The sequence below is a fragment of the Bubalus bubalis genome, chromosome 5 (genome assembly GCF_019923935.1).
Source record: "Bubalus bubalis isolate 160015118507 breed Murrah chromosome 5, NDDB_SH_1, whole genome shotgun sequence".
NCBI classification, from domain to species: domain Eukaryota; kingdom Metazoa; phylum Chordata; class Mammalia; order Artiodactyla; family Bovidae; genus Bubalus; species Bubalus bubalis.
In genome coordinates, this window is record NC_059161.1 from 127804794 (window position 1) to 127818069 (window position 13276).

A 13276-nucleotide genomic window follows, 5' to 3' on the forward strand; every position below is an offset into this window, starting at 1 on the left:
TCATTATTGGTAATGTCCTATACACTTTCAGGATTGTTATCAAATCTGGGAAAATCTCTATCAAGTTTTTTCCATACACGAGAGATAAGATTTCAAGGGCATTTCAAGTTTTCTTGTGTGCTGATTGGTCTGAAAGTCTTTGAATTGATGGCACTTGTGAACTATCTTGTTGTCAGTGTTCTTGCTGTCATGGTGACTTGCGAGTTTCAGCGGCCTTCAGTGATGCCAAATCAATATGAAAGTTAACTATTTTCCAATGTGTTCTTTTTTAACAATTATTTTATTTTATTGGAGTACAGATGCTTGGCTTTCCTGGTAGCTCAGATGGTAAAGAATCTGCCCTCAGTGCAGGAGACCTGGGTTCGATCCCTGGGTTGGGAAGATTCCCTGGAAAGGGGAATGGCAACCCACACCAATATTCTTGCCTGGAAAATTCCATAGACAGAGGAGCCTGGCGGGCTATAGTCCATGGGGTTGCAAAGAGTCAGACTTTCGCTTTCACTTAATTGTTGCTTGGCAATGCTGTTAGTTTCTGCTGTACGGCAGCGTGAATCGGCTGTATGTATATGTACCTCCCCTCTTTTTTGGATTTCCTCCCATTTAGGTCACCACAGAGCACTGAGCACAGTTTCCTGTGCTGTACGGCAGGTTCTCATTAGCTATCTATTTTATACACGGTAGTGTCTGCTGCTGCTGCTGCTGCTTAGTCGCTTCAGTTGTGTCCAACTCTGTGCGACCCGATGGACTTCAGCCCACCAGGCTCCCGCATCCTTGATTCTCCAGGCAAGAACACTGGAGTGGGGTGCCATTGCCTTCTCCAATAGTCATGTCAGCCCCAATCTCCCAGTTCATCCCGCCCACACCTTCCCTCTCTAGCGTCTATACGTTTGTTCTCTGCACCTGCGTCTCTATTTCTGCTCCCAATGTGTTTTTAAGACACATTCCTCTTCATCAATCAGGTTATCAAAATCTAAGAGCTATTCATTTCTTCTGTTCTAAAATGATTTCTTCCTCTTAGTGAATTACTTTTAGTTATAATGCAGCTGTCAATTTCAAACTTCTATCCACTTCATTATTTATCTTTATCCTTTGTTCCATGGGTCATTACTTTGGGGGCTTCCCTGGGGGCTCAGATGGTAAAGAATCTGCTGGCAGTACAGGAGACCTGTGTTTGATCCCTGGGTTGGGAAGATCCCCTGGAGAAGGGAATGACTACCCACTCTGGTATTCTTGCCTGGAGAATTCCATGGACAGAGGAGCCTGGTGGGCTACACCCCATGGGATGGTAAAGAGTCAGACACAATCAAGCAACTAACACTTTCACTACTTTTCATTACTTTTAATATGAACTTAAAGAAGGTCCCTTTCATATCTATTTAAGCCATGAGTTTATAATTTTTCACTCTTTTTTTTTTTTTTGGCGTGGGGGTGGAAATGTTCCACATTTGAACAATCTTTTTTTTTTTTTTGTCATTTACAATTTGTTTTTTTTTCTTCCTTGTCCACTCTTCAAAAATACATTTTGGAGTCTTGAAAATGTCACCATTCCGTGACGTCAGGCTTGAACAGCTTTGTGATGGGAGCTCATCTTGGTCTGGTGGATGTTTAAGAGGAAAAGCCAGGCTGGGTCTGTGTTGAAATATTCCATTTACAGGGTGAACTCGGAAATAACACCTATAACCCCTGGAAACACTGCAGAAGTCAGCAGCCGCATGGGCCAGCTCTTCACCTCTGAAGGGACCTAGGAGGCTTGATAGCTGTTTGCCACGTTTCAGCATCCCTGAGAACAGATTCTTCCACTTAAAATGCGATGGCTCTGATAATTGAAAGAGTCTCCCATTGCCTGCCTCCTGGCTGTGCATTTCTCCTCCGTCACCCAGACTGTTCCTGTCCTGACCCCAGTAAGCCCATTAATCAGACTCGGGAACCACTGTGACATAGAAGTGGCCGTGAACGAGGTAAATGTGCGTGCTTGCATGCTGACTTGCTTCAGTCGTGTCCGACTCTTTGCGACCCCATGGACTGTAGCTCGCCAGGCTCCTCTGTCCATGGGATTTCTCCAGGCAAGAAGACTGGAGTGGGTAGTGATTCCCTTCTCTAGGGGATCATCCCGACCCAAGGATTGAGCCCGGTTCTCCTGCATTGCAGGCAGATTCTTTACCATCTGAGCCACCAGTTTCCCTAAATGTCTCTCAGTGGCCACTCCAGTGCCACTGCCATGAAGGGGAGAGAGACAAGGAAAGGTGGCAGCAGGAGCAACCAGACCTGGTTAAAATACACCACCCTGTAAACTCCATGAACGTAGGACCTCCTGGACACAGGGTGGGGCCGCCTCCAGGGACTTATGTGGAGCCCACGCGTGGGGGATCTTTGGGGCTTGGGCTTTATCAGCCTCAGCCCCTCATCCAGGGCTCGGTTCTCAGTGTCCTGCATTTTCCACCGGAGGATCTGCTGCCTCTCTGATAGGAGTTCTCGGGTAAGTTAGTGTTCCTTGGTGCAGGCAACAAAAACCTCTTGTGGCCGGGCAATAGAGGAAATTAACTGGAAGGAGATCAGAGAGCTCACACAGTCAACACCCAGACTGGGGAACTGGCTTAAAAATAGGGCAGGCAGGGGTCAAGATCTAAGTTAAATGTCAGGTTGCCGCTGTGGGAATGGACGACTTGCAAATGCCTCTCCTGCCCCCGTCACGATGCCGTGCCCTGGGACTGAGGGACCTGGCCAGTGTAGGTGCTGGAACTGGCCCTCAGAGGCTCTGGGATGGTGAGGACTTAACAGGAGGAGACTCGGAACGCCTGCAGTCTCTGGAGGGGAGATCTCCTTGATTAACCAAGGCGTCCTGCCAAGAGGGACAGTAGGAAATTGCAGGGTCCTAGGAACCAGACTGGAGGCTGGGCGCACCCCTTCCCGATCATCCAAAATATCCGGTGCATGAAAATAGTGACCACTTACTGCGTCCTCGCTGTGGGTCACATACAGCTGAACAGGGCACAGTCATCTCAATGACCCTCGTGAACCCGTGAGACAGGCGCTGGTATCGTCTCCACTTCGAGGACGCCAACAGGGAGAATTAGAGTGACTTCATGATTTGACCAGGCTTCCCTGGTGGCTCAGACGGTGAAGAATTTGACTGCAGTGTGGGAGACCTGGGTTCGATCCCTGGGTTGGGAAGATCCCCCGGAGGGGGAAATGGCAACCCCCTTCAGTATTCTTGCCTGGAGAATCCCCATGGACAGAGGAGCCTGGTGGGCTACAGTCCATGGGGTCGCAAAGAGTTGGACACGACTGAGCAATTAAGCACATGATTCAACCAGCGTGCACAGCCTGTGTGTGATGGGGGCCAACTCATCCGCCACCCTTCCCATGTGACCCTGAGTTCCTGGACCTTCTGTAACATTTTCTGTAGGGAAAATAGAAAGAGAACTTGGTTTTTCCTCACGATCAGATTTATTTTACAATATTGATAGCTGGGATTCACACCACATGCAATTTCACACAGACATTTTGGCAGTGTGTACTTTTGCTCCATAATTGTATCTACAAAGACAGGATGTCTCAGAAATTCCTTTTTAGCATGCCTCCTCTAGAGATAAATGTATAGCATATTTTACAATGATATGTGCTGCAATTTCAAGCAGATTTCTTGATGAGGGTTGTTCTGACCAGGCGTTCATGAGAACGGAACCTCCCCATAGACTAGCTTCTGGTTATGTGTATTTCAAACCTATTTCTTCTCCACCAGCCACGACCCACTCACTTCCGGCGACGTTCAGATGTCCTTACAGCCCTGGGCCTGCGTTTTTCTCCATGATACCAGCCAAGCTGGCACAGAGGGTAGTGGCAATACCCCTGAAAGACATACCTTTGCTGAGACGGCTTGCATTGACTCAACTATACGTAGAAGTGAGGACTGTGAACCTCATGAATCCCCACGAAGCCCACACTGCAGGCACCACCAGCCCAACCTTCCCTTAGGCAGGTCCCCTGGTACCTGCGGCCGTGCCGGCGTCACATGGCCTGAAGTGGCAAGTGATGGGGGAAGAGTTGGCGTAGAGAGAGCCTGTGGTCTTAACGGGTGTAGAATATAGTAAATTTTATCGAAATATAATGGTGTGAACAATTTCTAGGGCTCCTTTTCTTCCATATGCAGCTGAGGGGCCCTGTGTTGGCCACTTACCCCGAGAGGTAAGGTCCCCTTCATCACCAACCATCTGCTTTGGATGGGCCACTTGGTTCCTGTCCAGGTCAGAGGAGGCGTGCATGGAGCATGCGGTTTGGGTCAAAAGATAAGCGTTGAATCATAGCCTTCCTTCCTTTCTTTTCTTTCTTCTTCTTCTTTTTTTGCTTCAGAGTACGCAGGATCTTAGTTTCTTGACCAGGGATTGACCTGTGCCCCCTGAAGTGGAAGTGTGGAGCCCTAACCATTGGACTACCAGGGAAGCCCTGAGTCACGGCCTTTATTCCTGGCTGAGGCTCTGGATAAAACAGTGACCTCCCTGAGCCCCACTGCTATCAGCGCTGCACAGCTGCTGCCTGTTCTTCTGAGCCGAATGAGTGCTTACTAAGTGCTTACGCATGCAAGGCCAGTACTGGTGGTGGGTGCTCCATAAGATGCCTGGAATGACGGCTAAAGAGCTTCCCACCCCTCACGTTCCCCTGGGACACGCAGACCTGGGGGTCCGAGCTGAGACGGGAAAGGAGGCGACCCAGGAATCAGAGGACATGGAGAGCGTGCCTGCCTCCGGGGGCTGTCCATCCCTGGCTCCTTCAGTGAACTCCGGGGGGAGGCTGGGAATGGGGGGTGCCCAGGGGAGGCTGGGATGGGGTGGGGGGCCTGGGGAGGCCAGGATGGGATGAGGGACCCAGGGGAGGGCAAGTTGGGATGGGGGGCCCAGGGAAGGCCGGGACGGGATGGGGGACCCAGGGGAGGCTTGGATGGGATGGGGGACCTAGGGGAGAACAGGACAGGATGGGGGACCCAGGAGAGGACAGGATGGGATGGGGGACCCACAGAGGGGCCAGAATGGGGTAGGGGACCCATGGGGAGGCCAGAATGGAGTGGGGTGCCCACAGGTGGGCAAGGATGGGATGGGGGATCTAGGGGAGGCTGGGACAGGATGGGGGACCTGGGGGAGGCTGGGATGGGGTGGAGGACCTGGGGAGGCCAGAACGGGATGGGGGACCCAGGGGAGAACAGGATGGGATGGGGGCCCAGGGAAGGCTGGGATGGGATGGGGGGCCTGGGGAAGCCAGGATGGGATGGGGGACCTGAGGGAGAACAGGATGGGATGGGGGCCCAGGGGAGGGCAGGATGGGGGCCCAGGGGAGGACAGGATGGGATGGGGGACACAGGGGAGCCCAGGATGGGATGGGGGCCCAGGGAAGGCTGGGACGGGATGGGGGACCCACAGGGAAGGCTGGGATGGGATGCGGGACCCATAGGGAAGGCTGGGATGAGATGGGGGACCTGGGGGAGAACAGGATGGGATGGGGGACCCGGGGGAGGACAGGATGGGATGGGGGACACAGGGGAGCCCAGGACGGGATGGGGGCCCAGGGAAGGCTGGGACGGGATGGGGGACCCACAGGGAAGGCTGGGATGGGATGGGGGACCCACAGGGAAGGCTGGGATGGGATGGGGGACCTGGGGGAGAACAGGATGGGATGGGGGACCCAGGGGAGGACAAGATGGGATGGAGGCCCAGGGAAGGCTGGGATGGGATGGGGGACCCACAGGGAAGGCTGGGATGGGATGGGGGACCTGGGGGAGAACAGGACAGGATGGGGGACCCAGGGGAGGACAGGATGGGATGGGGGCCCACGGCGGGGGCCAGGACAGGGTGGGTTGCCCAGGAGAGGCCAGGATGGGATGGGGGACCCATGGGGAGGCCAGGACTGGGTGGGGAACCCACAGTGGGGCCAGGATGACGGGCCCCAGGCCCGTGCACACTGAGGTCTTGGTTCCTGGGACTCCCAGCTTCACCGACTGGGAGGTTTGCTGCCGCACTGTGCTTTTTACAGATGATCAACGAGCCTCTCTCTTCCTTTCTGAGGATCTGACCATCGTGCCAGCTGGCTCAAAGCCTCCATCTTTCAGGAGGAGCTTGGGAATGGCTTCGTAAGGAGGCCAAGGGAAAGAACGAGGTGTTCTTCCACTTCTGATGCACAGAATAGCCAGGGCCGGGGTCCTGGGAGCTGGCCTTTCCACTTCCTGTCCAGGAATCCTGGACGCTGGACAGAGGCAGAGGATGTGATGTGTGCAGAGTAAGAGAGGCATCCACTCTGGTCTGGACCCAGGAGATGGCGAAAAGAAAGAGGGAAGTGGGGAGAAGGGCGCTGCCCCCCCAGGCTTTCCCTCTTGGCGCTTTGGCCCCAAAAAGGGGGAAGTGTTTGGGGCAAGTTGAGGGGTGCAATCAGGGTACAGACTTTCCTTCTACTGGGCACATGGGGCTTTGGGAGGCAGCTGTCTCCAGCTGCCTCCCCTCTCCTGAGGCACAATCCCCTCAACAACTGTCCCCTCAACTCCGGTGAGGCCAGGTGGGGGCTCTCCAGCTCCAGTGTGGCTTCATGGAGGAAAGCGATCAGACCCACCGAGGGGGCAAGGTGACCAAAAGACAAAGTCCAGCGGTCAGGTGCTGGCCACATGGAGGACAGAGCCACTTCATGATCAGCGGTCAGCAGTGGTGACTCAGTTGATGGGCTGCAGCCTGCAGGAATGGGGGGGTCAGCTGGTCACCCGGTGGGAAGTGGACCAGGGGCATCACCCTGGGGCCAGCTGCACATGCCCAAGGACCAGCGAGGGGTTGCGAAGTCACACGAATTACATCCTACTTCCTGTACTAAGATGCCCTCTTGGGGGGAGGAGACTGGGAGAAGGGACCTTCTCACCCAATGGGATGCAGGCTACCTACCTGTAGAGGCTATTTAGATAAATAGTGTCAGACAGACCAGGGTTGAAAGCTTCCACCTGCCTTCTGATCAGAAGATCCTCCCTGAACAACAACAACAAAATTACTTCATCTTTCCAACTGAGTCGCATGGTGAGGTCTTGGACATGACAGTCAATGGGAAGCCTTGGAGGGTGGGAAAGAGACCCCCACAGGATGAGATGCAAAAAGCCTTCTGGGCTCCCAACTGCCAGCCAGCCAGGCAGGCTGGTGTCCAGGGTCCGGAGCCCTCAGAACCCCGGGTCGGTGGTGGTGGTGGAGGAGGGTGTCTTCCTCCCCTCCAGCTCCAGCTCCTCCCTCAGCGCCCTGCGCAGCACGGCCCCCAGGGGCTCCCGCAGACCCCGGCTCTTCCGCCTGCCCACCAGGAAGTAGATGACCGGGTTAGCGCTGCTGCTCACGGCCGAGAAGAGGCGGGCAAGTAGGCTGAAGAGAGTCTTCGTCTTCCAGGGCAGGTCCAACCAGGAGATGAGGAACCAACGGATGCCGAGGGGTAGGGCGAAGGCAAGGAACACCAAGACGCAGACCAGGACGGTCACGTACACCCGCGTGGGCCGCCGGTGTGTCGCTGTGGAGCTCCTCTGCACCCCCACACAGAGGATGAGGCTGGACCCGACCATCAGGGGTGTGAAGACCCCCATGAGGAGGATGCTGATGACCAAGTCTATCCTGAAGCACAGCAGCTCGTCCTGGGCCAAGAAATCACTGCAGAGGAACGTGGCCACCGTGTTCAGCAGGAGGGACAGCGCCCGGAGCAGGGCGCACAGCACGGCTGACAGGTGCTTGGGCTGGTGAGACTTGTACCACACCGGGAAGAGGACGGAGAGGCAGCGCTGCATGCTGCTGGCGGTCAGCACGCTCAGGCTGGCCGTGTAGGTGAAGCACTTCATCCTGCTCACTATGTCCAGGGCCGTGTGGACTCTGTTGACCAGCCGGAAGCAAATCAGGATGACCTTGAAGGCCATGCAGAGGAGGAAGAGGAGGTCTGCCACGCCCAGGTGGAGGATGTAGACACTGAAGGGGCTCCTCTGCCCCTGGGAGCCCAGCAACCAGACCACCAGGCCATTGCCTACAAAGCCACCCAGACAGGTGAACAGGACCATCGCACTCAGCACCCAGTAGGCCGTGCCCAGCTCCTCCAACTCGGCACTGCTCTCTACCAGGGCTGGGGCCCGGAACAGAGTGTAGTTCATCCTATGGAAGGGAGGTGGACCAGTGTGAGGTTTTGCATTGCTTAGCGCCCCTACTGCAATTTTCTTTTTGCAATAGACGACAATTGCTCCCCGTGGCTCCCACCCTGCCTGGATCTGCCGGCTAGTCCACCATTGCAGACTCAGAGTTATTAGAGATGCCTTTTGTCAAGCTAAAAGGGTCTCTTCTATCTTGAGTTTAGGTTCTTTTTCATCATGAAGAGATAAACTGACTTTTATCAAAGGCTTTTCTATATCTATTGATAGTGTCATTTTTTTCACACATAATCTTCAAAGTCTGGGAACTAAAGTTTTTTAAACGGGACCTCAGGTACAAAGAATAGTTTAATTACATGCTGGCTTTATGGCCCACCGGGATCATCCAGCCACTGAAAAACAAATACAATCCTTTATTTATTTCTGTTTCCCCCTTCACTCCACCCTCCCCTCCCCTGCCCTGACTCACATCTGTCTTAACCTGTTTAATCGACATCCTTGGATATCTGACTATCTTTCGGAACAAGTGGCTTCCCACAAATATTTTTAATTTGCACAAGTGCTGTGATTTAGAATCCGTGCTGTTTTTTTTTTTTTTTTTTTTTTGACTCAGCAGTATGTTTCTAGGGTCTCCCTGTACACCAGTGGGACTGTTCTTGAGCTCTCTGTTCTCTGTCATTGGTTTGTCTGTTTCTACAGCACTAACACACTGTTGTTGTTTTTGAAGTATACACGGCTACCCGAGTCTCTTCGCTGCTTACCTGAAAGTCCCACAACAGTGTTAATCGGTTATGCCCCAGTGCAAAATGAAAAGGCTAAAGTTTGGGGAAAAAAATAAATACTGCTTTTGATAGAGAAAAACAACAACAACAAAAACTAAAGAATCCTTGGCTTTGTGTGATCCCCGAGAGTCTCACCTGACAGCTGCCAGTCTCATGGTGCTTCATCTACTCTCCACAGTCAAGGTTTCAGCTAAGGACTCGAGGGGACCTTCTGCAGACTTTTGGAGTTCTTTCTCCAAGTAGCTGGTTTTCTTCTCTCTGGTACTCCATCTCACAAATTCCAGCCACTTCCATCTCCCCAAAGTCTGACTTCTGTATCTTTAACTCAGGAACACCACCATGCTCTGCCTGGTTTCCCCCACTTCCTGTACTACTTTCCACAGAGTAGCTCCAGGAAGAAAACTGGGGTGATACTAATTTTTATTAATCAGACAAATGACCTCATTTAGTTCATCATACCTATCACTTGGTTGAATATTTGATTGTCTATGTGTCTGTCCTCATACCTCTAATTTCTTTTTCATGTCTTATAGCATAGCCCAGACACCTAGTATTATGTTTAACAAAGACTGGAATCAGGCATGCTTTACTTCTTCCTAATCTTAAACAGAATGTGTTTAAAGTTTCTCCATTAGATATGATGTTTGCTCTGAGTTTTTGGTACTATCTTTATTTAAGGTGAGAAAGTTCTCCTCTAGTTTTTAAAAAGTTTTTTTTTTTTTAAATAAATGAGTGATGGAATTTATCACAGTTTTTTTCTGTGATATGTACTTAATAATTTTCTCTTTTTTCTCCCTTATCTATTTATGTGGTGAATATGTATTGATATATTTTCTGGTGTTCACTTGTCCTTATATTTCTAGGATAAACATTTCTACTTTGCTCTGTTTTTAAAATTTTTTTTTTCCCTCTTGGTGCTCTGATTTTATTTAGAAAAATTTCACCCATGTTCATAAGTAAAATTGGCCCATAATTTTCCCTTTTGGTACTATCCTTGTCTGTTTTTTATTTCAAAGCTGTAAGATTATACAGGCTTCATAAAATGACTTGGAGAAAGAGCTCTTTTTCTCTACCCTCTAGAACAATTTGTATCATGTAAGGGTTATCCTTCTTTGAAGATTTGGCAGAAGGTAAAACCATCTGGTCTGGTGATTTTTATATGAGTGTTAGTGGATACACATGGCTTTAGGAAAAAAAAAACTACAGCTACAGTTTATTTAATGTTTTTGGTTTATTTAGATTTTTAAGCTCTTCTTGAGTTAGGGTAAGTTATGTTATTTTTCTAGAAAATTGTTCATAGTTTCTGGTTCCACATTTATTGGTATAATACTTTGCACAGTAATCTTTTAGTATTTTTAAAAACCTTGATTCTGTTCATCATTTAAAATTAGTGACTTGTTCTTTTTTCTTTTCTTTATCAGTCTGCCAGAAGTCTGTTTTGGGAACTATTTAAAAACAAATCACCTCTGCTGTTTCTTTTCTTCCCATTCCCTTAGTTTATCCTTTTATTTCTTCCACTTTCTTTGGATTTACCTTGTGATTTTTTTCAGCTTCTTGTGTTGAATTCTTCGGTTATTAATTTTCAAATATTATTCTTTTCCTAACAGATATTTAGGGTTATAAACATGCTAGTAAGTATGTCCTTAGATGTTTCATAACTTACGTAGCATTTTCATTGTTGTTAATGTCTAAATATTTTGCAATTCAAAACATTTAAAATGTAAGTTTCCATGAATCATTTAGAAATACATTATACAATGCATACTTTGACTATCTTTTGATGTTGATTTCTAATATCATGGTCAGATCATGTGGTCCGTTATTTGATATTTGTTGAGACTCATTTGGTAGTGGGGCTGCTTTCTTTACTCATTTGGTTTAGTACTCTATATGCTCATTTGATAAAGCTTTCAAAATTGCATTGTTTAAATGATCTATATCCCAATTAATTTCTCTTCTACAAATATTAACCTATTATGATTATAGTTTTGTTGTTTTTCTCTTTCCTTCACCTATTTTGGAATGTTTAGTGTATGTAATCCAAGATTATTATATTATCCTGATGAATTTACCTTTTATGTAATGACCCTCTGCATCCTTATTACTTTTTTAGTCTTAAAGTCTATTTGATCTGATATCATTTTTTAATGAATGTTTCTTAATCTCCCTATTCATCCCACTTGTGCTTTGCAATTACAGATTTTCCTCTACAGAGATACTGTGACTTCTCACGGGGTTGCCAAAATTTGCTGCCCAGATGTTTGGCGTTGGCTTCTGTTGGGCTTGCAAAGGATTTCTCTGGTCCAAGATCTGGTTTTTGTTGGATTTCTTGGCTTGGAGATTTGGTGTAAATTCAGATTCTACGCCTATAAATGGTTAACAATTTGGGGCTTGGTTACTCAAATTGGTGCCCAGCTCCACTCGCTCCCTGACCCCTGCTGAACCTTAGGCAGCGAGAAGGTGCTAACCGCATCTGGGTAAACTCTGCTTTTGTTAAGCAGCAGTGTCCTCCCAGGTTCTGGCCTCATGGAGGTCCCCTGATCAAGTTCTTTCTTCCACTTATGCAGCTCCAAGGCTAACCCTCAGCCCCTGTCCCCTTCCTTGCCCCAGCCACACCTAACCTCTGCCCCCAGAGCCTCTATCCATCTGATGTATCCTGGGCATCAGCTCTAGTTGCAAGTTTCCTGGGGCACCTGGAGATTTCCCTTCCTGTCCTTCATCTTTCAGCTCTGTATCCTATTTGGGCGAGAGGGAGGGGATTGTTTCCTCCCAGCTTTCTTTGTATCCAGAGTGAGTGGATAGCACCCATCACACAGACACCAACCTCCACAGATTCCCTGTGGCTACAGTCAGAAGTCTTTCCTTTGGGTTCAACACAAGTTTAAATAACATTTATCAAATTTATACTGTGTACTACACATATACAATAGCATATATATGTGTATATGCACACAAAACCTATACCTACATACAACACACAGAGTTCATATATATATGATATGTGTGTGTGTCCCTCAGTTGTGTCCGACTCTTGCGACCCCTAGACTGCATGTAACCTGCCAGGCTTCTCTGTCCATGGGATTCTCCAGGCAAGAATACTGGAGTGGGTTGCCATTTCCTTCTCCAGGGGATCTTCCTGACCCAGGAATGGAACCCAGGTCTCCTTCTGACTGAGCTACAAAGGAAGCTCTCTCTCTCTCTCTATATATATATATAAACACAGTACATATACATATATAATAGCACATATGAAAGTGTGAAGCCTTAGTTGTTCAGCTGTGTCCAACTCTTTGTGACCCCCATGGACTGTAGCCCACCAGGCTCCTTTGTCCATGGAATTCTTCAAGCAAGAATACTGGAGTGGGTAGCCATTCCCTCCTCCAGGGGATCTTCCTGATCCAGAGATCCAGGATGCAGGTCTTCTGCGTTGTAGGCAGATTTTTTTACCATCTGAGCCTCCAGGGGAGCCCAGTAGCACATATATAGGCATATATATATATATACACACACACACACATACACACAGTAAACACATGTAATAGCGTACATACATATAGACAGAGTAAAGATACATAGGTAAACGTAGACATATACACAAGCAGCACCTGTGCATACACACACGATACGCGCATACGTGTATTTAAGTGTACACAGCGCACAAGCAGAGCCCATATACAGCGATGACTCTGACAGACAAAGCCATCCTCACAGAAGGCACAGTCTATTGGCAGAGGGGAAAATACACAATCAGACGATTGCCCCTGGCCGCCGGGCATGGTGGTGGAACAGGGGGTGACTAACGAGATGGGGACTCGGAGCGTGGGTGGGGCTGGGAGGGTCTGAGTTCCGAGGGGCAGCTGGGAGAGGCCAGGTGAAGGGGGCTCAGATCCCACTCCCCCGGCCCCTCCCCAGCCCGCGGACTCCTCCTCCATGCTGCCAGCCTGGGTGCTGCCGCCAGGTCGCCGCCCACAGGGCTCCATGAACACACATTCATTCAAGCCTCACTATGGGAGCTGGGTTGGGCTGCTCTCCCAGGACCACATCCTCCCCTCTGCTGAGCGGGGAGGTGGGCGGGGAGATGCACACAGGGGGCAGACCCCCTCCCTACTTCCCCTGCCTGATCCGGGTCAGGGTCCCTCAGCATCTGCTCCTTTCTGTCAGGTACCCACTCTGCAAATGCTGATGGATTGTAGACGGGGCAGAGCTGCTGGGGTGTGGGGACAAGAAGACAGACACGTGCTGCCCTCCTGGGAGGAGGCTCTGAGGGCAAGTGGTCGGTCAGCAAGGAGAACGCAGCTTCCAGCGGGCTGGCTGTCCCAGAGTCAGTGACCGCGGTGACCCAGGAGCTTAGCGCTCACAGCTA

The 13276-nt window shown here is 49.9% G+C and overlaps 1 protein-coding gene across 1 annotated transcript; it reads right to left on the bottom strand.

Annotated features, from left to right (window-relative positions):
- Positions 1-6688: 6688 nt before the first annotated feature.
- LOC102404541 (mas-related G-protein coupled receptor member D-like) lies at positions 6689-9068 on the bottom strand. Its single transcript, XM_006063973.4, has 3 exons — positions 9049-9068; positions 7233-8138; positions 6689-6707 (listed from the first exon to the last, which is right to left on the bottom strand). The coding sequence occupies exons 1-3, from the start codon at positions 9066-9068 to the stop codon at positions 6689-6691; spliced, it is 945 nt and encodes a 314-aa protein (XP_006064035.4).
- Between the last annotated feature and the right edge of the window lie 4208 nt (positions 9069-13276).

Coding starts and splice junctions, on each gene's coding strand:
- LOC102404541 (XM_006063973.4), bottom strand. CDS start 9,068: ATGAGACTGGCAGCTGTCAG. Junction 8,139..9,048: donor ATGAGACTGGCAGCTGTCAG/GTGAGACTCTCG, acceptor TCCCTTCCATAG/GATGAACTACACTCTGTTCC.